Consider the following 27,722-nt stretch of genomic DNA (forward strand, 5'->3'; position numbering starts at 1 on the left):
GTTCCTGAGAACGGAGTCTTGGTCATCTTACCCATGAGGCATGGTTCGCACGTGTCAAATGATTCATAATCAAGAGACTCCAAAAGTCCATCTGCATGGAGCTTCTTCATGCGTTTGACACCTATGTTTCCAAGGCGGCAGTGCCACAAGTATGTGGGACTATCATTATCAACCTTACATCTTTTGGTACTCACATTATGAGCATGTGTAGTATTACGTTCGAGATTCATAAAGAATAAACCATTCACCATAGGAGCATGACCATAAAACATATCTCTCATATAAATGGAACAACCATTATTCTCGGATTTAAATAAGTAACCATCTCGAATTAAACGAGATCCCGATACAATGTTCATGCTCAAAGCTGGCACTAAATAACAATTATTAAGGTTTAAAACTAATCCCGAAGGTAGATATAGAGGCAGCGTGCCGACGGCGGTCACATTGACCTTGGAACCATTCCCGACGCGCATCGTCACCTCGTCCTTTGCCAGTTTCCGCTTATTCCGCAGCCCCTGCTTTGAGTTACAAATGTGAGCAACTGCACCGGTATCAAATACCCAGGAGCTACTACGGACACTAGTAAGGTACACATCAATTACATGTATATCACATATACCTTTTGTTTTGCCGGCCTTCTTGTCTGCTAAGTATTTAGGGCAGTTCTGCTTCCAGTGATCGCTTCCCTTGCAATAAAAGCACTCAGTCTCGGGCTTGGGTCCATTCTTTGGCTTCTTCCCGGCAGCTTGCTTGCCGGGCGCGGCAACCTCCTTGCCATCCTTCTTGAAGTTCTTTTTACCCTTGCCTTTCTTGAACTTAGTGGTTTTATTGACCATCAACACTTGATGTTCCTTCTTGACTTCTACCTCCGCTGATTTCAGCATTGAGAACAACTCAGGAATGGTCTTTTGCATCCCCTGCATGTTGAAGTTCATCACAAAGCTCTTGTAGCTTGGTGGAAGCGACTGGAGGATTCTGTCAATGACCGCATCATCCGGGAGATTAACTCCCAGCTGAGACAAGCGGTTATGTAACCCAGACATAGTGAGTATGTGCTCACTGACAGAACTATTTTCCTCCATCTTACAGCTGAAGAACTTATCGGAGACTTCATATCTCTCGATCCGGGCATGAGCTTGAAAAACCATTTTCAGCTCTTCGAACATCTCATATGCTCCATGTCTCTCAAAACGCTTTTGGAGCCCCGGCTCTAAGCTGTATAGCATGCCGCACTGAACGAGGGAGTAGTCGTCAACACGTGTCTGCCAAGTGTTCAAAACATCTTGGTTCTGTGGGACGGGTGGATCACCTAGCGGTGCTTGTAGGACATAATCTTTCTTGGCAGCTATGAGGATGATCCTCAGGTTCCGGACCCAGTCCGTATAGTTGCTGCCATCGTCTTTCAGCTTGGTTTTCTCTAGGAACGCGTTGAAGTTGAGGACTACGTTGGCCATTTGATCTACAAGACATATTGTAAAATATTTTAGACTAAGTTCATGATAATTAAGTTCATCTAATCAAATTATTAATGAACTCCCACTTAGATTAGACATCCCTCAAGTCATCTAAGTATTACATGATCCGAGTTGACTAGGCCGTGTCCGATCATCACGTGAGACGGACTAGTCAACATCGGTGAACATCTTCATGTTGATCGTATCTTCTATACGACTCATGCTCGACCTTTCAGTCTTCTGTGTTCCGAGGCCATGTCTGTACATGCTAGGCTCGTCAAGTCAACCTAAGTGTTTGCATGTGTAAATCTGTCTTACACCCGTTGTATGTGAACGTCTGAATAAAACACCCGATCATCACGTGGTGTTTTGAAACAGCGAACTGTCGCAACGGTGCATAGTTTGGGGGAACACTTCTTGAAATTATTATGAGGGATCATCTTATTTACTACCGTCGTTCTAAGTAAACAAGATGCAAAACATGATAAACATCACATGCAATCAAATAATAAACGTGACATGATATGGCCAATATCACATAGCTCCTTTGATCTCCATCTTGGGGCTCCATGATCATCTTGTCACCGGCTTGACACCATGATCTCCATCATCATGATCTCCATCATCGTGTCTCCATGAAGTTGCTCGCCAAATATTACTTCTACTACTATGGCTAACGTGTTTAGCAATAAAGTAAAGTAATTTACATGGCGTTTCTCAATGACACGCAGGTCATATAAAAGAATAAAGACAACTCCTATGGCTCCTGCCGGTTGTCATACTCATCGACATGCAAGTCGTGATTCCTATTACAATAGCATGAGCATCTCATACATCACATATAGATCATTCATCATTCATCACAACTTTGGCCATATCATATCACAAACCACTTGCTGCAAAAACAAGTTAGACGTCCTCTAATTGTTGTTGCAAGTTTTACGTGGCTGAATTAGGGTTCTAGCAAGAACGACTTCTTACCTACGTTAAAGCCACAACGTGATTTTTCAACTTCTATTTACCCTTCATAAGGACCCTGTTCATCGAATCCGCTCCAACTAAAGTGGGAGAGACAGACACCCGCCAGCCACCTTATGCAACTAGTGCATGTTAGTCGGTGGAACCGGTCTCACGTAAGCGTACGTGTAAGGTTGGTCCGGGCCGCTTCATCCCACAATACCGATGAAGCAAGAAAAGACTAGTAGCGGCAAGAAAGTTGACAAATCTACGCCCACAACAAATTGTGTTCTACTCGCGCAAGAAGAACTACGCATAGACCTAGCTCATGATGCCACTGTTGGGGAACGTTGCAGAAAACAAAAATTTTCCTACTCGTTTCACCAAGATCCATCTAGGAGTTCATCTAGCAACGAGTCATCGGATGCATCTACATACCTTTGTAGATCGCGTGCGGAAGCGTTCAAAGAACGGTGATGATGTAGTCGAACACGACGTGATTCAAATCACCGATGACCAAGCGCCGAACGGACGGCACCTCCGCGTTCAACACACGTACGGGACGGGAGACGTCTCCTCCTTCTTGATCCAGCAAGGGGGAAGGAGAGGTTGATGAAGATCCAGCAGCACAACGGCGTGGTGATGGATGCAGGGCGTCACAGTAGCAGGGCTTCGCCTATACTACGAGAGAGAGACGTAACGGGGAGAGAGGGAGGCGCCAGGGGCTGGGGTATGAAGTCCCTCCTCTCCCCCACTATATATAGGGGTGCTAGGGGGGGCGCGGGCCCTAGTAGATGGAATCTACTAGGGGGGGCGCCGGCCCTAGTAGATGGAATCTACTAGGGGGGCGGCGGCCTAGGGTGGGGGGCTTGCCCCCCAAGCAAGGGGGCGCCCCCCTTTAGGGTTTCCCCTCAACCCTAGCCGCATGGGCCCTAGGGGTTGGCGCCCCAGCCCACTATGGGCTGGGTTCCCTCCCACTTCAGCCCATGGGGTCCTCCGAGATAGGTGGCCCCACCCGGTGGACCCCCGGGACCCTTCCGGTGGTCCCGGTACAATACCGGTGACCCCAAAACTTGTCCCGATGGCCGAAACGGCACTTCCTATATATATTTCTTTACCTCCGGACCATTCCGGAACTCCTCGTGATGTCCGGATCTCATCCGGGACCCCGAACAACATTCGGGTTACTGCATATACATATCTTCACAACCCTAGCGTCACCGAACCTTAAGTGTGTAGACCCTACGGGTTTGGGAGACAAGCAGACATGACCGAGACGACTCTCCGGTCAATAACCAACAGCGGGATCTGGATACCCATGTTGGCTCCCACATGCTCCACGATGATTTCATCGGATGAACCACGATGTCGAGGATTCAATCAACCCCGTATGCAATTCCCTTTGTCAATCGATATGTTACTTGCCCAAGATTCGATCGTTGGTATCCCAATACCTCGTTCAATCTCGTTACCGGCAAGTCACTTTACTCGTACCATAATGCATGATCCCGTGACCAGACACTTGGTCACTTTGAGCTCATTATGATGATGCATTACCGAGTGGGCCCGGTGATACCTCTCCGTCATACGGAGTGACAAATCCCAGTCTTGATCCGTGTCAACCCAACAGACACTTCCGGAGATACCCGTAGTCTACCTTTATAGTCACCCAATTACGTTGTGACGTTTGGTATACCCAAAGCACTCCTACGGTATCCGGGAGTTACACGATCTCATGGTCTAAGGAAAAGATACTTGACATTGGAAAACTCTAGCAAACGAACTATATGATCTTGTGCTATGTTTAGGATTGGGTCTTGTCCATCACATCATTCTCCTAATGATGTGATCTCGTTATCAATGACATCCAATGTCCATAGTCAGGAAACCATGACTATCTGTTGATCAATGAGCTAGTCAACTAGAGGCTTACTAGGGACATGTTGGTGTCTGTTATTCACACATGTATTACGATTTCCGGATAACACAATTATAGCATGAATAAAGACAATTATCATGAACAAGGAAATATAATAATAATGCTTTTATTATTGCCTCTAGGGAATATTTCCAACAGAGGCTTCGTCCGGTGATCCGCCTCACCTTTGAAATGCTTGCCTTTCTTTCTTACGGGATGCCTGCTCGGAAGAAATCGACGATGTCCCAGGTACACATTCTTCTTACAATTAGCCAAATATATACTGTCGGTATCGTCCAAACAGTGCGTGCATGCGCGGTATCCCTTGTTTGTCTGTCCTGAAAGGTTACTGAGAGCAGGCCAATCATTGATGGTCACGAACAGCAACGCCTTTAGGTCAAATTCTTCCCCCATGTGCTCATCCCACGCACGTACACCTGTTCCATTCCACAGTTGTAAGAGTTCTTCAACTAATGGCCTTAGGTACACATCAATGTCGTTGCCGGGTTGCTTAGGGCCTTGGATGAGCACTGGCATCATAATGAACTTCTGCTTCATGCACAACCAAGGAGGAAGGTTATACAAACATAGAGTCACAGGCCAGCTGCTATGGTTGCTGCTCTGCTCCCCAAAAGGATTAATGCCATCTGCGCTTAGACCAAACCATACGCTCCTTGCGTCATCTGCAAACTCCTTCCTGTACTTTCTTTCGATTTTTCTCCACTGCGACCCGTCAGCGGGTACTCTCAACTTTCCGTCTTTCTTACGGTCTTCTCTGTGCCATCGCATCGCCTTGGCATGCTCTTTGTTTTGGAACAAATGTTTCAACCGTGGTATTATAGGAGCATACCACATCACCTTGGCAGGAATCTTCTTCCTGGGGCTCTCGCCCTCGACATCACCAGGGTCATCGCGGCTGATCTTATGGCGCAATGCACCACATACCGGGAAAGCGTTCAAATCCTCGTACTCACTGCGGTAGAGGATGCAATCATTAGGGCATGCATGTATCTTCTGCACCTCTAACCCTAGAGGGCAGACAGCCTTCTTTGGTTCATACGTACTCTCGGGCAATTCGTTGTCCTTTGGAAGCATATCCTTTATCATTACCAGCAACTTTCCAAATCCGTTGTCAGATACACCATTCTCTACCTTCCATTGCAGCAATTCCAGTGTGGTGCCCAGCTTTTTCTTGTCACCTACGCAATTCGGGTACAACAATTTTTTGTGATCCTCTAACATGCGCTGCAACTTCTTCTTCTCCAAATCACTTGCGCAGTTTCTCTTTACATCGGCAATGGCCCGACCTAGATCATCAACGGGCTCATCTGATGCCTCTTCTTGAGCTTCTTCCCGCATTGCCGGCTCAGCTTCTTCCCGCATTACCGGCTCATCTTCATCCCCCATTGTTGTATCATCGTATTCAGGGAACCCATGGCCAGGATAGCTGTTGTCGTCCTCTTCTTCTTCATTGTCTTCCATCATAACCCCTCTTTCTCCGTGCTTGGTCCAAACATTATAGTGGGGCATGAAACCGGACTCAAACAGGTGGACGTGAATGGTTCTTGATGTAGAGTAATTGTGACCATTCTTACAGCTAGTACATGGACAAGGCATAAAACCATCCGCCCGCTTGTTTGCCTCAGCCGCAAGCAGAAAAGTATGCACGCCCTCAACGAACTGGGGAGAGCATCGGTCATCGTACATCCATTGCCGGCTTATCTTCATTACACAACACCAAATAGACCAAATTAATACAAGTTCATACATAAAGTTCATACATAAAGTTCATACAACACTTAAATGCAACAAACAAATAACTCTCTAGCTAAAGCATTTAAATGCAACAACAAATGCGATCAAGATCGCAACTAAGGTAACAATTGATCCAACAGCATAATGATACCAAGCCTCACTATCGATGGCATATTTTCTAATCTTTCTAATCTTCAAGCGCATTTTCTCCATCTTGATCTTGTGATCATCGACGACATCGGCAACATGAAACTCCAATTCCATCTTCTCCCCCTCAATTCTTTTCAATTTTTCTTTCAAGTACTCGTTTTCTCTTTCACTAAATTTAACCTCTCGACAATAGGGTCGGTTGGAATTTCCGGTTCACATACCTCCTAGAAAAAATTTCTATGTCAACTTGATGGGCATAATTATTCATAAACACGAAATGCAACTAGTTTTAAAAGAGAATATATATACCACATCCGAATCATAACAAGGACAAGGGCCGACGGGGATGGATATCAAAACCATGGCACTATATGTATAACAAACAACGTACGGGTAAGATTATTATACGAGTAACTACATATCCAAATCACACACACATCAATTTTTATATAAAATTTTATGAACAAGAGGCTCACCACAAGGTGGTGCCGGCGACGGGACGGTGCGGGCGATCGACGGTGGTTACGACGGAGATTTAGAAGGCACTAAGTAAACCACACCTACATATGCAAACTAAGTGTTATTTTTTACCTCAAATTGAATATAAATCAAATACTAGCACATGGACAAGGCACTAAGTAAACTCGCAAATTAATCACTATATAAAGCATTGCAAGAGCTAATCTAGCAATGAGAGATGAAAGGACAAAGTTGCTAACCTTTGTGATCATTTGAATGGATGGGGGCCTTGAAATCTTGACAAATTTTGGGCAAAATGTGTGATGAGCTCGAGACGAAGAGGGGAAGAACAGAGAGGAGAGGGGAAAGGGGAAGAACAAAGCGAGCTCGGGTGGACGAAGGGTTTATGTAGGACGACCTTTAGTACCGGTTTGTGCCAAGAACCGGTACTAAAGGGGCTGGAGGGGCCCCAGTCTGACAACATCCTGCTACCACTCTCATTAGTACCGGTTCGTGGCACGAACCGGTGCTAAAGGTTTGCCACGAACCGGTACTAATGAAAGCGGCCCGGCCGGCTCAAATACAAACCGGCACTAATGTGCTTCACGTTTGACCCTTTTTCTACTAGTGAAACGCGCGTCCAAAAAAACATGCAGTGTAAATTGTGAAGCGCGCGCAATTCGGCGCCTCAAATTTGCAGCTTTTGATTGCGTGTTAGCATTTTCAGCGCGCGCGCACTACTTTACAGCTTCTGCTAGAGCTGCCCGGCGCCCAAAAATCCCGGATTTTAGCGGACGGCCCAGTTTTTGAGCGGCTGTTGGAGATGCTCTTAGTAACGCAAAGACTTCTGCAAATATAAGAAGGTTAGAGGGCTATTAGAGTAGTCTCCGTCCCCTCCCTCCCTCGTCGCCCCCCGTGAGGCGACGGGGAGGCGCCTAATAGAACTAGAGAGAGAGAATGTTTGACCACACAATTGTGGGTTCCGTGTTACCTCATATATATGGACAGATTACAAGATAACCATGGAAACAAATCAATACAATCCTAAACATAATGGCCCGATTTATATGCAAATATAGGAGCACTAAATATGGCAGGGTATGATCTGATCGGATTGCCTAACAGCCCCCCGCAGTCACAACGGGAGATTCTCGGACGCTGAGACTGGACCGAAAATCGAAGAACAATGGCGATGGCAAGCCTTTGGTGAAGATGTCCGCGAACTGCCGGGAAGAAGGCACATGAAGAACTCGAATGTGCCCAAGCGCAACACGGTCTCGAACAAAGTGAAGATCGATCTCAATGTGCTTGGTGCGCTGATGCTGAACAGGATTCATGGACATGTAGACAGCGCTGACATTGTCGCAAAAAACAACTGTGGCAGCAGGGAGAGGTCGGTGAAGCTCCTGGAGGAGTTGGCGAAGCCAACTTGCTTCAGCGACGGCATTAGCGACAGCTCGATACTCTGCCTCTGCGCTAGAGCGGGAGACGGTGTGCTGGCGCTTGGAGGACCACGAGACCAGGTTGTCGCCAAGAAACACACAGTAGCCGGATGTCGATCGGCGAGTGTCAGGACAACCAGCCCAGTCTGCATCAGTGTAAGAAACAAGGCGATCCATAGAGGAGGGTGTGAGCTGAAGGCCATGGTGCAGGGTACCCTTGACGTAGCGGAGAACACGCTTGACCAAAGTCAAGTGCTGGTCACGGGGATCATGCATGTGAAGACAAATCTGCTGGACAGCGTAGGCGATGTCAGGACGTGTGAACGTCAGGTACTGAAGAGCACCGGCTAGACTCCGATACTCCGAAGGATCAGCAACAGGTGAGCCAACGGCAGCGGCCAGCTTGGGCGATGTGTCCACGGGTGTTGAGGTAGGGTGGCAAGAGCTCATGCAAGCATGCTCGAGAATCTCGAGAGCATACTGGGTCTGCGAGAGGAACATCCCACAAGAGTCACGACGAACAGCAAGGCCGAGGAAGTGGTGTAGCTCGCCCAAGTCGGTCATGGCAAACTCGGCGCTGAGAGCGGTAATTACACGCTCAAGTAGAGTCGATGTAGAAGCCGTGAGGATGATGTCATCGACGTAGAGGAGAAGATAAGCAGTCCCCATGGAACCATGCAAAGTGAATAGCGATGTATCCGACTTGGAGCAGGTGAAGCCGAAGGAGGTGATGAAGCTCGCAAAGCGGTGATACCACGCACGAGGAGCTTGCTTCAGGCCATAGAGAGCTCGGTTGAGGCGGCACACATGGTCAGGACGAGCAAAGTCAACAAAGCCAGTTGGCTGGTGACAAAAGACCACCTCGTTAAGAAGCCCATGGAGAAAGGCGTTCTTGACATCGAGCTGGCGAATCTTCCAGTTGGAGGAGAGTGCGATGGAGAGGATGACCCGGATGGTAGCTGGTTTAACCACCGGGTTAAAGGTCTCGTCGAAGTCGATGCCGTGCTCCTGGGAGAAACCACGGAGGACCCAATGTGCTTTGTAGCGGTCGAGGCTGCCATCGGGTTTGAACTTGTGACGAAACACCCACTTTTCGGAGACGACGTTGGCGTTGGCTGGAGGACGCACAAGAGCCCATGTGTCGTTGGCGAGAAGAGCACCAAACTCGTCTGTCATAGCCGCGAGCCAATTCGGGTCTTTGAGAGCACCACGAACAGACTTGGGAACTGGCGATGGAGCAACCGCGGGGGTGACAACAGGAGCGGCCGCGGCAACGGCATGAAGGCTGAGGCGCTCGCGAGGTCCGATGATCTTGCCAGCCTGTCGGCGGGTGACCATGCGATGAACCGGAATGACAGGAGTCGGGGATGGTGGAGATGATGAAGTCGGCGGAGTCATGGACGAAGCCGTGGATGAGCTCGACGCGGGAGACGCAGCGCCAGAGGCCGCGTCCTCAACATCAGCAGCAGATGCAGTGCCGTTGTCGGGAGAAGCCGGTATGGAAGCCTGCTGGGCCGTAGAGACCGGCGAGCGGGCCGGCGAGGTCGACGAGGCCGACTAGGCCGGCGTAGCAGGCAAGTGGGCCGGCGTTCTCGGTGACGAAGGAGACCGTACCGGGGAGGTTGGGGTAGGCGCGAAGTGGGATCCAGCGGACCGACGCGGGCCAGCGTGCATGGGAGGCATGGGGACCGAGGCAGGGACGTCGATCGGATCATCGTCCGGAGCTGATGGCGATGCGTGCTGCTGCATGTTAGACACAGAAAAATTGGGTGCAAAGGGAAATCGAGTTTCATCAAAAATCACGTGGCGGGAGATGATGATGCGACGAGACTCAATATCCATGCAACGGTAACCACGGTCATTGGAGGGATAACCCAGAAAGACACACGCGGCGGAACGATGGGACAGTTTGTCGGGCATTGTGGCGGTGAGGTTGGGGTAGCATAGGCAGCCGAAAGTGCGAAGGAGGGTATAATCTGGTGGTTTTGAGAAGAGGGCGGAAAAAGGACATGGGGCGGCGAGTGCTTTGGTGGGTAGTCTGTTTAGGAGATAGGTGGCGGTGTGGAGAGCTTCGACCCAGAAATTTGGAGGCATACTCGCTTGGAATAGGAGGGTGCGTTTAATGTCGTTGACAGTACGAATGATGCGTTCAGCTTTACCGTTTTGTGGGGAAGTATAGGTACACGAGAAACGCAGCTAAATCCCATGGTGAGCGGAGAGATTCTGGAGGGCGTGGTTCTCGAATTCTCGTCCGTTATTGCACTGAATAGCTTGGAGAGAGAGAGAGAGAGAGAACTGCGTGGCGACATAAGCATGAAAGTTATAGAGTAGGGAAAAAGCTTCAGATTTTTTACGTAGAGGATACGTCCATAGGTAGTGAGTGAAGTCATCTAAAATAACAAGAAAGTATTTATAACTAGAAGCACTCGCAACAGGTGAAGTCCAAAGATCACAGTGTATTAATTCAAACGGACGATGAGTATTTGTTGTAGAAGTAGAAAAAGGTAAACGAACATGACGGCCAAGTTGACAAGCATGGCATAAACTAGGATCCTTGAGCACTTTATTAATAGGGAGTGATAATGACGAGGCGAGGCGCCGGAATGCTTCGAGACCAGGGTGGCCGAGGCGCCGGTGCCAGAGGCTGGAGTCAACGGTGAAGGCGGTGTGGGCGTGCGGCAAGGAAGAGGTCGGGTATAGATCACCCAAGCTACTGCACCGAAGAATCACGGCTCCTTTCCTGAGATCCTTCACAGAAAAACCCCAAGGGTCAAATTCAACCGAGCATAAGTTGTCACGAGTTAACTGACGAACAGAAATTAAATTTTTAACGATGCGAGGGGTGACGAGAACATCACGAAGAGTGAGTTTGTGAGAGGAAGAAGTAGAAAGGGTTGCATGGCCGGAGTGAGAGACAGGAAGAGAAGAGCCATCACCGAACATGATGTGTTTATGTGGAGGATTAGAGGAAACAGAGGTGAGGTTACCGGCAGACGAAGACATGTGAGCGGAGGCTCCAGTGTCCATGATCCACTCCGTAGGAGCCTGCAGACTCATGGTGTTGAAGTAGTTGGCGAGAGCGGAGGGATCCCATGTCGGTGTCGAGGGGGAGCCGTAGGTGGGGTAGCCGCTGTAGGTGAAGGTCGCGGGTGATGGAGGCGCGGGCGACGGAGCTGGCAGGGCCATGTAGCCCTGAGCCGGGCGAGACGGCGATGCGGCAGGGTGCGGCCCGAGGAGGCTAGGAGCATGGCCGTGTCCAATGGCGGGGTAGATGGGTCCACCATGACCCGTCATGGGATACATGTGGATAGCGCCAGTCCATGGATTTTGCAGGCTGGGGAAGAACGGGGCGCCACCGCCACCCGTGTGCTTCTTCTTGCCCTTGTACCGGCCCGAGCCGGAGTTGTTGGGGGTGCTGGGGGTGCCGTAGCCAGGGCGCCCAGCATGCGGTTGCTGCGGCGGAGGAGCAGGGCCGCCGCGGGAGCCTCCCGCAGGCGTGGTGGTGTAGAAGACCGCAGCGGACGACGAGCGTGTGGACGACGGCTCGAGTGCTTGGAGGAGAAGCATGTTGCGAAACTCAAGAAAAGTGGGGAACGGCTTCATGAGGGGCGCGAGGTTCCCGATTTCCTTGTAGTCGTCGTGGAGGCCCCTGATGGTGTTCCACACCAGGGCGTCGTCGGTGACGGGGGCATTGACGTCCGCGAGGGCATCGGCGACCGTGTTCTGTTCGAGACAGTAGGCAGTGATGCTTTTGTCCCTTTGCTCGAGGTTGCGGAACTTCTGGCCAAGGTAGCGTGCGCGGGCTTGCTGGTTGTCCCGGAAGAGAGCAGTGATGCCGCCGAGGACAGCGTAGGCGGTGGTGCCCGCTGCCATGACTATGTCGGCGATCTCGGAGGTGATGGAGCCGTACAGCCAGCGAAGGACCATGAAATCCATCCGCAGCCACTCTGCGTCGGCCAGAGGAGTCGCCGTGTCGAGATGATCGGCGAGGGCGAATTGGGTGACCGCGATGGTGAGGTAGTACCGCCACTTGGTGAAGTTCGAGGCTTTGATGTCGAGAGTGACAGGGATGAGGCTCTTGATGTTTTGGATGGCCATGGCCTGAGCCCAAAGGGCGGCGTGGGGATGGGGAAGGTTGCCGGCGTCAGACATGGCGGCAACTGGGGTGGGAGAGGTGTTGCAGCGTGGAATGCGAGGGCGGCGGCGGTAGTGGAGAGGGGTGGAAGCGAATCGTTTGGCTGATACCATGATAGAACTAGAGAGAGAGAGAATGTTTGACCACACAATTGTGGGTTCCGTGTTACCTCATATATATGGACAGATTACAAGATAACCATGGAAACAAATCAATACAATCCTAACCATAATGGCCCGATTTATATGCAAATATAGGAGCACTAAATATGGCAGGGTATGATCTGATCGGATTGCCTAACAGCGCCCCCAAATCGTCAGCCATCAGCCTTACCCTCCTTCGTTCCTCTTCGCAACAAGAGGGCACGACCTGACAAAGCCCGACCATCGCCGGCGGCAGCGGGGCCTCCTCACCTTCCTGTGCAGTGGGGCGGCGTGGGCTGTCATGGCTTCATTGGGATGCGACGCTGTTGCAGGGTGACGCGGCGGGGCGCCACGCTAGCGTGGGGATCCATTAGCAGCGCGTCGGCTTCGTTATGGGCTGCATGGAGCGGCTGGTAGTGGCGTGCTGCGTCCACCCCTGGTTGGTGGTCCTCTGCATCTGAATATGGCTGGCGGCGCGAGGTGGTGGTGTCGGCCAGGTTCGGTCATCGCTTTGGGCCTGCTCTGCAGCGCCGTGGTGGCTGCCCCCACTGTGATTCCGGGCTTGGCGGCTATGCGGCAGGGTCGCGTGGGGGTGGCCGGGGCTTCGACCTTGATCTAGTACAAGTGCTCGGAGGCGGTCGCCGGTGTCACGGCGCGCGCGTGTGCGGCGTCGGGATTGGGTGCGTCAGGTGAGAGCGGGTTGTGGATGGACGTTGTGCTGACGTTAAGCCGCGCCCCTGTTGGCTGGTGGTGCGGGTATGTGCTCGGTGGCTTCGACGTTTGGACCTCGCGGGGCGGCGGGGGTTGAGCAGTGGCCCCGTGTGGTTGTTGCTTCAGTCGTGGGTGGCTCCATGGTAGCTTGACAGGTCGGTTGCGGCTGGCATGGTCAGGTGTCGGCTCGCCGTAGGCGGCTTGTGTCGGCCTTCGATCCCTCTCCTCATTGTCCGGGCGCTACGTTTGTCGAAGGGGTGGCCATATCCTAGTTGCGGTTCTCGCTTGTCTCGCGCCCTGGGCACCGAGCTGATCTCGCGCCCGGCAGCAGGACTAAGCTCGTCTCGCGCTCGGGGCTGCAAGACGGAGCTATGGAGGCCAGTTCTGGCCAGCCTATTGGGTATCGGCGCAGGGGGGCCGCCCAGGGGTGCGGAAGGTGGGACCTTTCCGCTCATATCTTTGGTTGGGGTAGCGGCGTGTCTCGGGTGAGGTGGTGTCAAGGTCTTGGATGCTTGGGCGACGGCCCTGGTGGTGGTTGTGCGGTGCTCATGGACAGAACACGTGGCTCTGTGCTTCCCGATGGCCATGGCCGTGTGGGCGGAGTGGTAGCCGGGGTGTGACATTCGATGGCGTTGAGTGTTGCCGTGGTGAAAACCTACTCTATCTTTGGACGAACCGGCAGCAGCAAAGATCGTTCCCTTCTTGAAGGCATTGTCGCGACTCATTGCCTGTCGTGTTGCTCCAGGGGAAACTCTGATTCTCAGATCGGGCGGTGGCGGCGCTCCGGTGTCGTTTCCTTCCTGAAGGCGCCGCCTTGGAGTCCACGGTTCATCGCATCTCTTTGTTGGTAGGGGTGGTGTCGCTGTGCTCAGCGTCTATGTATCCTGCCTTGGGTGTGTGTGTGTTACAGTGGCGTGCGTTTGTTCTAGGCTGTTAATGATCGTTGCTTTATATATAAAGCGGGCGAAAGCCTTCTTCAGTATGGTTCATCGTCGTTTAGTGATAGTAGTACACTATAAATAGTAGACGAAATAAAAAGATGGCTTTGTTTGAACGCCTTGCCATTTGGCTCACCGTGCGTGTTGCGATCTAAGAATCTGCTGATGGAGATTCATGGAGAAACAAAAATTCACAGTGTGTCTAATGGACAACAAGTATTATAATTTATTATCTCTAAGAAAAACCTGGACAAAAAATGAGAAGGATAAATCATTTATTGGATCTAATAATTATAATTTACTAGCAAAAAGGTCCGTGCGTTGCAACGGGAGAAACAAAAAAATACTCCCCAAGCATAATGGCTCTAGACTATATTTCACACAGTCACATTCGAGCACGTGTGTGTGTGTCATGCACATGTGTGTGTGTATGTGTGACTGAGGCATTTTTCGTAGCATCAGCCCTGTAATGTATTTGCCGACAATCTTAAACATGCATAATCGATGTATGAAGTGCTACACTTTAATCCTAAAAGGATGGAATAACTGACCTCGAAGCAGTGTATTTGTGTCTTTATAGTGTTTTTTTTTCTCCCGAGACAAGTTCATCTCTTCAGACACTGGACAGAAGGAAAAGAAGAGCTATATTCATATAGCACTGTTTATTAATGAAAATGTTCAATGTTTTTTATAAAGAATTGATTAATTTAAATATCTAAAGTGCTGTTTACATTCACAATAGACCAATAAGTTACCTCGGCCGCTTGTAGAGCTATAGAGTGTACTTGCCATGGATCGACAATTGTCATATTCCAGTAATTTCGGAAAGCTAATTTAAGAGCTTGATGAATAGCCTTACCTGTGTAGGGATAACAGTGGCTTCATTAACGGGCGGAGCACTTTGGTAGTGAATAAAGCCATGCTGACCAGATTTTTCAAGATGTTCTGAGGTGTCCCTTGATGCATGCCTGAAGTTATCATAGGCACGTTACGTATGTGCTTGCTCGCTAGTTCGAGTATATCTGTGTGCATCACGTCGTTGAAACTTGCTTGCGTGCTGCATAAATAAAGACGCTGGCAGGTAATTGATCTGCAAATCATGCATATAATAACAAATTAAGAATGTCTAGTTATGTCAGCGCCCCTGGTGACGCAACCCCACCAGCAGTTGCGGCCATGTCCACGAGCAAATCACAAGTTAGCTTTCAAGTATTATGGTCCATTTCCGATCATTCAGCGCATCAATGAAGTGGCTTACAAGATTCAATTACCACCGCAAGCAACTGTGCATCCTGTCTTCCACGTCTCGCAGCTCCGCAAAGCACTTCTTCCTGGTACGCAAGTTCAGTCTGAGCTTCCTCTTTGTACTGATGATCTCGCTATTCCTGTCAAGATTCTGCAAACTCGTTGGCGCAAGAAACACGGGACGATGTGCGAGCAAGTACAAGTGGAGTGGTCGCCAGGCGCTGGTCTCGGGCACACGTGGGAGGACAAGGAAGCGCTCCAGCACCGTTTCCCGCAGGCAGAGGCTTGGGGACAAGCCTCACGCAAAGAAGGGGGGATGTCAGCGCCCCTGACGACGCAACCCCACCAGCAGTTGCGGCCCAGACTGACCCGGCGCGGCCCAGCCGCACCCACAAGCCCAACAGCAGATACTTCGGCCCAGAATGGAAGACCACCCAGCCCAAGTCTACCTCCACTACTTAAGCGCATCTCGCTCTCCAGCAAAGGCATCCAGTGGATCACCCGAACCCGGCGGCGGCGGCTACCTGACCTAGATCATATCGCTAGAACATTCATACCCTGTAATTCGATCTGTATCGGCTACTACTTCGGAGAGTTGTAATAGATCGATCCTACTAGCCACTTCCACATCTCGTCCCTCACATCTGGTATCAGAGACATCCACCACCTCTTCCTCGCGTTCAATCTGGCGTAATTCATCCATACCCGGAGCTCGCATCTGGCCAGGCAACAACTCGCTTCGATGGATCCGGCCATCAAAGCGTTTTCGGACAAGCTCGATGCCACTCTCGAGGCGAACACGGCGGCTAGCAAGGTGACCAACGCGAAGATCGATGATCTCCTCTCTTGGCGCCCCGATCTGGAGCGCCGGGTCGCGGATCTGAGCGACGCGGTGGCGGTTCTCCAACAAGCGCGGCCCGCGCTACCGAAGGAGGGCGACGACAACCACTCGGGCACCGCGCCTCTGCAGCAGCCTGCGACGCTCGGAGCCCTTCTGGACTCCGCAGCTGGCGCGGTGGATCTTCTCCATGGGTCTGATGACCACGGCGTTGCCAATCAACAACGGGAGCCGTTGGCGGCGTCTTTCATGACCCCGCCGCCGCTCCCGAACAACGGTCAGATCACTCACAGTCCTCAGTTTACCATTTCTTCGCCCTTCACGCATGCTAGTCAGTTACTCACGGGATTGGGCTAGGCTCACCCTTCGATTGTGTTTCCCGTGTTCGCTGGGGACAACCCACGCCTCTGGAAGGTCTTGTGCGAGCAGTACTTTGACATGTTTGGCATACACCAGTCGTTTTGGGTGCCCATGGCCTCGCTCAATTTCTCTGGATCAGTGTCCGTGTGGTTGCAAACTATTCAGAAAAAATTGTCACAGTTCGATTGGGAGTCTTTTACTGCCTTGCTTTGCACTCGTTTCGGTCGCGATCGGCACCAGTTGCTCATTCGCCAGTTTTACACCATAAGACAAACATCTACCGTTACTGACTATATTGAGCAGTTCGAATCCATCATCAACAATTTAAGATCTTATTCAGATTCAATTCATCCTTATTATTTCCTCACCCGTTTTGTGGAAGGGTTACGGGCAGACATCCGGACGGTGGTCTTGGTGCAGCGACCACCCGACTTGGATACGGCGTGCTCCCTTGCCTTGCTCCAGGAAGAGGTCATCCACGGGGCGTTCGTCGATGCACGGCAAGCGTCTTCGTCGCGACCACCTGATATCCCATCATGTGGCCCTACGCCGTTGCCACTACCTCCTCCACCGCATCGGCTACCTACACCAGCAACGGCTACCGATCGGCGCGGCGTGGAAGGAGCCCGAGCAGACGGAGGGCGTCAGAGCGAACCACGCTCGGATCTCGCCAAGGATAAAGCCCTCCGCGATTATCGATGCGCGCGGGGGCTCTGTTTCAAGTGTGGTGAACGTTGGGGCCGTGAACATGTCTGCCCCACGTCAGTACAATTGCACGTAGTCGAGGAACTCTTGGAGTTGTTCGGCATCAACACAGTCTGCGGGGATGATGAACCTGGATCAGCTGAAACAGCATCAGAAACAGTTTGTGCCATCTCACGCACTGCTCTGACCGGGGGTGTGTCAGCCAAAGCATTTCAGCTTCAGGCATGGATACAGGGTCATATGGCTTTGATGCTGGTGGATTCGGGCAGCTCAACGTCTTTTGTCAACCAAGAGCTCGCCAAGCAACTCACAGGAGTGCAGCCATTAAGCACACCTTGTCGGGTTAAGGTGGCCGATGGAGGTGAACTCTTTTGCACTTCAGTGGTGCGCCAATGTGTGCGGTTTTCACAAGGGCAGGAGTTTGCTACAGATATGAAGATACTCGCTTTGGGCACTTATGACGCGATTTTGGGAATGGATTGGCTGGAAGCTCACAGTCCTATGACATTGGATTGGCGAGCCAAAACTCTGGAGTTTCAGTCGGCTGATAGAGTTATGGTTCTCAAAGGCCATGAGGCGTCATCATCCACTTGTCTGACCATCAACAGTGTTCAATTGCAAGCACTCTGTAAACAAGGAGCGGTCTCACATATTGTTCATATCTGCTCAGTCACCATGGGGGAGGAACAGCAACAACCTGTACCAGAACCTATTCAGCAACTGTTGTCTGAATTCTCAGAGGTGTTTGGAGAACCACAAGGACTGCCACCTCGTAGAGCTTGCGACCATCGTATCCCGTTGATTCCAGGAGCACAACCCGTTAACATTCGACCTTACCGTCACAAGCCGGATCACAAGGATGAAATTGAAAAGCAAGTGGAAGAACTACTCAAAGCTGGGATCATACAACCAAGCACGAGTGCCTTTTCCTCTCCGGTGATACTTGTGAAGAAGAAGGACGGTACTTGGCGACTATGTGTCGACTATAGGCACCTCAATGCCTTGACCAATGTTGCCAAATACCCGGTACCTGTCATAGAAGAGCTGTTGGACGAGCTGTTTGGATCATGTTGGTTCACAAAGCTAGATCTACGTGCGGGGTACCATCAGATCCGTTTGGCCGAAGGCGAAGAGTACAAAACTGCCTTCCAAACGCACTCGGGCCATTACGAATTCAAGGTTCTGTCGTTTGGGTTGGCTGGAGGACCTAGCACTTTCAATGGCGCTATGAACGGTACTTTGAAACCTGTGTCTCGCAAGGGAGTGCTTTGTTTCTTCGACGACATCTTGGTACACAGTAAAACTCTTCGTGAGCACGTGCAAAAACTCCGAGAAGTGCTTACTCTTCTGCGTCGCGACAGCTGGAAAGTGAAATTATCCAAATGTGCATTCGGTCAGCAGCAAATCTCCTACCTGGGTCATGTGATCAGCCCTGCTGGAGTGGCCACGGATCCAGTGAAGATCAAGGCAGTGTCCAACTGGGCAGTGCCCACAGATGTCAAGGCAGTGCGAGTTTCTTGGGTTTGGCCGGCTACTATCGCCGTTTTGTCAAGAACTTTGGGATCATCGCCCGGCCGCTCTTTAACCTGCTCAAGAAAGGGGTGCCCTTCGTCTGGACACCCACCACGGAAACAGCCTTCAGACCCTTGCAACAACAACTTGTTTCAGCTCCAGTTCTCGCCTTGCCTAATTTCAATCAGCAGTTCACAGTTGAGACAGATGCCAGTGAGTCAGGAATTGGGGCTGTTCTGCAGCAACAAGGCCATCCAATAGCCTTCATCAGCAAGGCCCTTTCACCAAGGTACCGTGGGTTATCTACTTATGAAAAAGAGTACTTGGCGATCTTAGTGGCAGTGGAACAATAGAGGCCATATCTTCAGCATGCTGAATTCATTATCCTCACGGATCAGCGCAGTTTGGTGCATTTGGAGGAGCAGAGGCTGACTACGCCCTGGCAACAGAAGGCTTTCATGAAATTGCTGGGTTTGCGCTACCAAATTCGGTACCGCAAAGGATCTGAAAACAGTGTCGAGGATGCATTATCCCGGGCACGACCTGTCAAAATTCTGACGGCAGTAACCTCGTGTCAGCCAGCATGGCTGGACGAACTTCTCGCCAGTCATAATTCGAATCCTCAAGCACTTCATTTATTGGAACAGTTGGCTATTCGCAAGGATCCAAAAGAGCGCTTCCCTCTGCAGCAAGGGATTATACGATTCAGAGATCGTATATGGTTGGGCGGATCCACGGAGTTACAGCAGCGCATCATTCGAGCTTTTCATGACAGTGCACTTGGAGGTCATTCGGGATTCCCCGCAACTTATTCTTGAGTGCGACGTCTCTTTGCATGGCCCAAGATGAAAGCGCATGTTTCACAGTACATCAAATGTTGCACCACTTGTCAGCAAGCCAAACCAGATCGCTCGGCGTCACCGGGGCTTTTGCTACCTCTGACAATTCCTTCTCAACCGTGGGAGCTGATATCGATGGACTTCATTGATGGTCTGCCGCAATCAGGCGCTTACAATTGCCTTTGGGTTATAGTGGACAAAAGAACAAGATTTTCCCATTTCTTGCCCTTAGCGCATCCATACACTGCTGCCAAAGTAGCTCAAATTTACATGAGTCAGATATACAAGATCCATGGGTTCCCTCAAGCTATAGTCTCGGATCGTGACCCAGTGTTTACAAGCCATTTTTGGCAAGAGCTTTTCAAGTATGCAGGGACAGAACTCCGCTTGAGCACAGCCAACCATCCTCAAACTTACGGACAAACGGAGAGGGTTAACCAATGTCTCGAGACCTTCCTCCGCTGTTTCACGCACGCGTGTCCGAAACGCTGGAGTTTTTGGACACCTCTTGCTCAATTCTGGTACAACACATATCTGCATTCAGCTATTGGTATGAGCCCTTTCAAGGCTATGTTTGGCCATGAGCCACGTCAATGGGGGCTGTCAGCTACTGATTCTTGCTCAGTACCATCGCTCCAAGCATGGCTGGAGGAGCGATTTGTGATGCAAGAACTGATACAGCAACACCTCAACCGAGCAAGGCAATGCATGAAGATGCAAGCTGATAAGCGAAGATCCGAGCGCACATTTGAAGTGGGAGAGCAAGTTTTCCTGAAGCTACAACTTCAATCATCAGTTGCTCCACGAGCAAATCACAAGTTAGCTTTCAAGTATTATGGTCCATTTCCGATCATTCAGCGCATCAATGAAGTGGCTTACAAGATTCAATTACCACCGCAAGCAACTGTGCATCCTGTCTTCCACGTCTCGCAGCTCCGCAAAGCACTTCTTCCTGGTACGCAAGTTCAGTCTGAGCTTCCTCTTTGTACTGATGATCTCGCTATTCCTGTCAAGATTCTGCAAACTCGTTGGCGCAAGAAACACGGGACGATGTGCGAGCAAGTACAAGTGGAGTGGTCGCCAGGCGCTGGTCTCGGGCACACGTGGGAGGACAAGGAAGCGCTCCAACACCGTTTCCCGCAGGCAGAGGCTTGGGGACAAGCCTCACGCAAAGAAGGGGGGATGTCAGCGCCCCTGACGACGCAACCCCACCAGCAGTTGCGGCCCAGACTGACCCGGCGCGGCCCAGCCGCGCCCACAAGCCCAACAGCAGATACTTCGGCCCGGAATGGAAGACCACCCAGCCCAAGTCTACCTCCACTACTTAAGCGCATCTCGCTCTCCAGCAAAGGCATCCAGTGGATCACCCGAGCCCGGCGGCGGCGGCTACCTGACCTAGTTCATATCGCTAGAACATTCATACCCTGTAATTCGATCTGTATCGGCTACTACTTCGGAGAGTTGTAATAGATCGATCCTACTAGCCACTTCCACATCTCGTCCCTCACAAGTTAAGCCGCAAAAAGAATTAAGAATGTCTAGTCGAACGATGTTGAAGTGCATAAGACCATCGCTTCATAGGATGACCATTGTCACGCACTCACGCCCGCTGCAACTCCGTTGGTCATGCTCGCCGGGTCCCCACGTTGATCTATCTGGCTACGCGTTGCTCTGACTTCCCGGTGGCGTGTTGCACCATTACCGCTCATGCCATCACCTGGCGTTGCCAATCTTGCGCTGCAGTGCGTCGGTTCGTCTTGTACGTACACTGCATGGCCGAACGACAGGGACAACATGGCCTCCTCTTACGTCAGCAGCTGCTCCTGCAGCGCCGCCTCTAACGACCTTGAATTTTGCTTGGCAACAAGGCCGATGTGATGGACTCTCCGCAAGCAGGATGACGACAACAACATCACAATGGAATCCCCCTGCGCAAGCGGGTCCAGCGGCGGCAGGCGAGCGGCTGCCGGTATAGGGCCGTGGCAAGAACCTCGGATAGGCGGCTCGTGATCCTGTCGAGCTAGGAGATGTGGGCTCCGGTGGTGGTTTGGTCATGTACGCTGCATGGCCACACGATAGGGACGCCACGGCCTCTTGCAGCAGTTGTTGCCCCTGCAGCGCCGCCTCCCCCAACCTTGGGTTTTTCTGGTAACAGGGCGGACGTGATGGACTCTCGGCAAGCAGGACGGCGATGACAACATCATGATGGACGGCTGCCGACCGGCTGTCGGTAAGGGCCATGGCGAGAACCTCGGAAAGGTGACTGGCAATCCTGTCAAGCTAGGGGATGTGGGCTCCAACGGTGGTTGGCAAGCCTGCCATGGCCACCACAACGGCCAACTACAGCAGTGCAAGATCCACGATGGCCTGGGGATGGAGAGAAGCGGCTTGCAGTACGCTTTGTATTCGTTTTGTTTTTGGCCGGGTTTTAATTTAATTTAATTTAATACACACATCATAGTCCAAAAGGCAAGGAGAGATATATGTGTGCGGGTCAGGACAAATCTGCTAAGCCCATGGTGGAATCAGTGTAGGAATTGGATTTTCTTTCCTTTCACCTACGTGTCCAAACTGCTTTTTTTTACAGATCTAATTTTAAATCTCAGCCATTAATCTTGATGGTTAATATAAAATCAATGGATACAAAGAGGTGACGTATGGAGAACTATGAAAGCCTCCGTCCTTTAATATTAGGTAAAGATTAGTTCTAAGGATAATTTATAAATTGCGATAAAGAATAATAATCAACACATAATCTGTTATACCATGTCCACCTTCATTGTAGATTAAAATGCAATTTTATAGCTACCTTTGGATTCAATAATGCATGTTCTTCGGTACAAAGGGATAAGCAACATCTGAAAAAAAATATTCCCCAAGTGCACAAAAATAATCATATTTGCCACGAGCAGATCATGGTTACCTGGCTCATATTTGTGTGAGATTACTTTTCTCCTAGCTAGTGGACCATTAGAAGCTCGTCCATCACTAGACAACACCGAAGAAAAGACAATTAGGTAATTAGATAAAAATTAAATTGCACGAGATGAGCATATAGCAAACATCTTGATGGAAAGCACCGTGAAGCAACAATATAACTATACTATGATTACAATCAACGGTACGACACAGGTCAATGAAGATTACTAACACAATAGAAGATGGGAAGACATGTAAATTATTTTGCATCCTTTCGACATACCAACTTGAAGTGATTATTCCTATGGCTAAAATCTTTTTCGCAAGCTTCACTTAAATGTTGTGGTTGATGGATAACAATGTCACTAAATTCGAATCCCCACTATGTTGGGCCTTGGATCACAACAACCCTTGACCCGCTAGTGAGCACACCACATCCCGCCACCCTCCCTACGCGCACTGAGAGGGTGAGCCTTGATCCTCCGGTCAGCGGGCGGGGCTGGCGAGCGCACCTTGGCCTGCAACTTCCCCTGCGCGCATTGCTCCTTTAGTGGTGTGAGCAGCGGTTGCGCCCCTCCGGAAGAAGCAAGAAAAGGAGAATTATTGAGGAGGGGTGGGAGGAAGACGACGGGGACGAGAAAAAGAGGGGCGGGGATGGTGGCAGCTGCGCTGATGTACAATGTGTGGATGTTCAACCATCAGCATGGAGCTCCGCTCCCGTGTTATATAGAGTGTGCTAGGAGGGGGTACATTATGGGCTAGTATTAATGTTGTTCATGGCAACATGGGTGGCTGACTGCTCCATGTCATTTACAACTGGTAGCTGTCATATTTAACTGAATTATACCATCATTGGGTAACTGCCATCATTTCAGGCATCATGGGCGAGAGGTATCCTAGGTAGCCATGGACTAATGTTCTAGTCGACTGCTTCCTTCTCCTCCCTAGCCTATTGTTGGCTACCGGTTGTCGCATGTCGACTGCCTCAGTATCTGACTGTAGGGTCTTTGTGCGTTCCTAAGCTGCCCTCCTTATTTTTGATGGGTTGATGATTATGGTCCATCGCCCATGGTCTATTGGGCAGAGTCCTGGATGGTCTATGGGCTTAAGATGTGCCATTCGTATACTTGGGCCAACCCCTCATTTGTAACCCGACACACATGAAGGCTTCAAGAAGGCCAAGACATATTCGTCAAGGTGGAGTATTAAAACATGTGTTGAATATGTGTACTAATTGTGTTACAATTGGACTCGTAAGTTGTAGATACTTAGGTGTTTGAGTCGGATACGTGTAACTCGGGACTATCATATAATGTCATCGCGAGTAGCCAAGACATATTCGTCAAGGTGGAGTATTAAAACATGTGTTGAATATGTGTACTAATTGTGTTACAATTGGACTCGTAAGTTGTAGATACTTAGGTGTTTGAGTCGGATACGTGTAACTCGGGACTATCATATAATGTCATCGCGAGTAGCCAAATAGACTAGATATAAGTTCTAGGCTAAGATAGAGATCACCAGAAGGATGGTCCGTGTGCCCGTGGTAGGGGTGGCCAGACAGGCCATGGCATGGTGATAGAAGCAATGTGTGACGATCTCGGTGGGCTTATCAACAATAGTATCATGTGATAGGGTACATGGGAAGGTGCGTCCATAATCATGCTCTGTGGATGTTGTCATATTAATGAAACTCATTAACATATCTCAGTGTCATGATCGTGCTTGTGTGATTATTTGTCCTTGACGGATCCATGATGTGCCTCGAATTATTGTAACAACTATATGGAGTCAGGGACTGGCAGCCCACGTTGTGTTTCGACCTTCTAACCCGATTTAGTATGAAAATTAAGGAAAAATACAGAAAAACCTCGAGAAGTAAGAAAAAATAAAAATATTTTTTTAGAAATATCATTTTTTTAGAAAATAAATATATACAGATGTAAAAATATATAGAAAGTGTAAAAGGGTCGTGTCGTGCCTGGCCTTAAGGCCTGGTTTCGGAGATCAGACTTGTTCGGGCCGAAGGTCAGCTTGGCCCTTTTATTTGCGTGCCTTGCCAACCTCTATATGGCCAGGTTTGCATTTTGAATCAAAAAAGGCCTTGAATGACACCAAAGAGTTAAATACGAAATAGTCCACAAAAGCAAAGCAACATTTGCGAACCAACATGTGGTTGGATGGTTAGAGAGACGGCATATTTTTCGCCGCCTAGGGGGCTGCCGGCGAAATTTTTGACCTGGGGGCAAAAATTCCCCGCTCGTTGTGCCTCCCACGAGCCACGTGCGAGCTGGTGGGCGGCGACGAGGCCGGCCCGAGCCCGTCGCCTGTGCCGTCGAGTTGTCGCTCGTCCACGACGACCTCCCCTGCATGGAACCTCGCCCGGGGCTGCGCGGGGCGCGGCGTGCCGGCAAACCATGGCGGAGCTCGTTGGCACCGTGGGCACGGGCGGGCTCGCGGCGGGGCAGGTCGTAGACCTCGCCAGCGGGACGAGCGAGGCCGGGGGAAGCGTGGAGGCGGAGCAGGGGCTCGCTGAGCGGAGGCAGGCCAGCACGGCGGCGCGCCTGGGTGGAGAGCCGTGCGCAGCGAGGGCGGAAGGCGCGGAGGCGCGGCCACGCGAGCTCGGCCCAGCGGTCAGCCATGAAACATGCGTGTACGGCGAGGGCGGAAGGCGCGGCCACGCGAGCTCGGCCCAGCGGCCAGCCATGAAACATGTGCGTACTCATGTGGCCATGCACGCGGCCAAGCACCAGGGTACGAGGCATGCATGTAGCGTAGCCGGCTAAGCATATGCTCTCGTACCATTTGCGGGGCGTGGTCGGAGGCCGGACGCGCGGAATGGCCAGCCAGAGCAGCGACCAGGCGGACGCCCGCGCCAGCGCAGCCGGACGCGCGGCAAATGAGAGGAGCGGAGCAACCGGCGGCAGGGGAGGCCGGCTGCGAGGCCGCAGCTAGCACCAGGGCGGAGCAGACGACGAAGGAAAGGCGGCACGATGGATCGGGAGCACTAGCAAGGAGAGGATGAGAGAAAGAGATAAAGCGAGAGAGAGAGAACGTGGGAGAGAGAGAGAACGTGGTGGGGCCGGCCTGGGAAAGTTGCTGACAGTGGGCCAGAGAGGCGAAGAAAAAAGCGCCGGTGCCTCCCAGCTGCCCCCTGGGATTGTGGGTTTCTCCTGGTCTCGCCGGCCGTATTTTTGCACTAATTTGGCGAAAAGTGAGGTCGTGGAGGCATGACTGGAACTTTTTTTGTGCGCCGGCACTGAAAAAGTGCTCCTAGGGGGCTTTTTAGGGGGCCAGCTGGAGATGCTCTATGGCAGCAGCGGCGCGGCCGGTGCCGGCGGTCCCGGACGAGCTCTTCGAGGTGATCCTCCTCCGCATCCCGCCGAACGACTCGACCCGACTCCTCCGCGCATCCCTCGTCTGCACCACCTGGTCCCTCGCCTTCTCCGACCGCAGCTTCTGCCGCCGCCTGCACGAGCTTCATTGGGTGCCCCCGGTGCTCGGGTTCCTCCACAGCTGGGACGACGACCGTATCCCCAGTTTCGTGCCCACCACCGCCCCTGGCGGGCCCTCGACTGCCGCCACGGCCGCGCCCTCTTCCTCTCCGAGGACAGGGGTACGTACCCAGGAGCTCCTCCTGTGGGAGCCAGCCACTGGCGCCCGCCAGCGTGTGAGGGTTCCCATAGCATTGGTGAGGCTTTGCTCGACCGCTATCGTGTTCTGCGCAACGGACGGGTGCGACGTCCACCGTGACTGCCTCGGGTGTCCTTTCCGCTTGGTCTTCGTGCAATCGTGCACACCGACATCCTCCAGGAAGACACTGTTGACGAGAACTTTCTCACGTCCGCGTGCGTATACTCATCGGAGACGGCCGCCTGGGGTGAGCTGGCCTCGATGCGCGGCAACTTCGACATGGCCCTTACATACTATTCCAGCGTGCTTGTTGGGAAGTCTCTGCTTTACTTCCTGTCGGACGATGGGTTGATTCTGAAGTATGATCTAGCAGGATATATTTTCCTGATCTAGCAAGGCACGCCTTGGCAGTATCCGGCACACCAAACCGATCTAGAAAGGATAGTTTTAACCTGGTGCTGTCGGAGGATGGTGAACTGCGGGTTTGCAAAGCCCTGGATCAGCATCTAAAATTCTGGTCAAGGTAGACGAATGATCGCACTGATGCACAGTGGGTGCTGAACCGTTCCATCTACCTGGGCAATTGGCTTTCGATTGGTGCTCTTGAGGATGCAGACAGAGTGCAAGTGCTAGGCTTTGCCGATGGAGCAAATATCCATTTTGTTAACACGGCTGTCGGCCTGTTCACAATCGAGCTATAGTCGGAGTGGGTGAATAAGGTGTGTGATAATCGTGGCTTCTGTAATTTGATTCCAGTTGTCAGCTTCTACACCCCTGTGCCCTGAGGCAAGCATCATGATCACCTGCCATCAATCCCTAGTGCGGAGGCAGGTGATGAGAAGGGGGGGGGGGGGAAGAAGCAGAAAACACTAGATTAGGCACATGAGCTGTTCAACAAGATGTCCAATGCTATCAAGGAGGGGAACTTTGTCAACACCTTCAAATGCATTAGCCATGGCCACAGTGTTTGGTGACGGATGTGGGTTTGCATGTGCTTTTTGCTAAAACATATGTATGGATGTGAATGTGGAAAAAAGAACTCCCCATTAGTTCGGTACTCTTTAAGATCTACAGTTGGTTTGCATGTGCTTTTTGTTACTTTGGGATTTCAGGTGTTTTAGTATGTGAGATGAGTTTAGAACGGTTTTAGATATTCCGCAATGAGTTTGGGAGCCAATCTGTGTGTGTCTTTCTTGTGTTTGGCAGCGGACAACAGTCCAATTAGGCTCGGTGTTTTTCGATGGCAGTACTTGTTAGTTAGGACCTGGCATGATTTGTCATGATATGCGCACTGCAATGAACAATAGATAAAAAGGTGCATTTATTGAAAATTCATAAAGTGTTTTGTCAATTCAAAAAACACTCGAAAAATCACAAAAAATCATAAGATGTTCATAATTGTAAAAAATGTTTGCATATTCTAAAAAAGGCATGATTTCAAATAATTTTTCATGAAATAAAAAAATTTCATCATTTTTTGAAAATGATATAATATTCAAAACATTGTTGGGAATTTGAAAAAGAAGTCCATGGACTTTTAGGAAATGTTCACAAAAATTAGAATAGGTCCGTAAATAATGAACAAAATGAATAGTCGCTTACGTAG

At 50.8% G+C, this 27,722-nt stretch overlaps 1 protein-coding gene and 1 pseudogene across 1 annotated transcript; one reads left to right on the top strand and one right to left on the bottom strand.

Annotated features, from left to right (window-relative positions):
• Positions 1-10,848: 10,848 nt before the first annotated feature.
• On the bottom strand, positions 10,849-12,401 carry LOC147957514 (uncharacterized). The gene is made up of 2 exons (XM_087533984.1): positions 11,126-12,401; positions 10,849-10,886 (listed from the first exon to the last, which is right to left on the bottom strand). The coding sequence occupies exons 1-2, from the start codon at positions 12,384-12,386 to the stop codon at positions 10,849-10,851; spliced, it is 1,299 nt and encodes a 432-aa protein (XP_087390110.1). The 5' UTR covers positions 12,387-12,401.
• Positions 12,402-25,793: 13,392 nt separating this feature from the next.
• On the top strand, positions 25,794-26,901 carry LOC125529621 (uncharacterized; annotated as a pseudogene).
• The last annotated feature ends 821 nt before the right edge of the window (positions 26,902-27,722 follow it).

The sequence above is a fragment of the Triticum urartu genome, chromosome 7A (genome assembly GCF_056163025.1).
Source record: "Triticum urartu cultivar PI428250 chromosome 7A, HENAU_Tu73, whole genome shotgun sequence".
Classification (NCBI taxonomy): domain Eukaryota; kingdom Viridiplantae; phylum Streptophyta; class Magnoliopsida; order Poales; family Poaceae; genus Triticum; species Triticum urartu.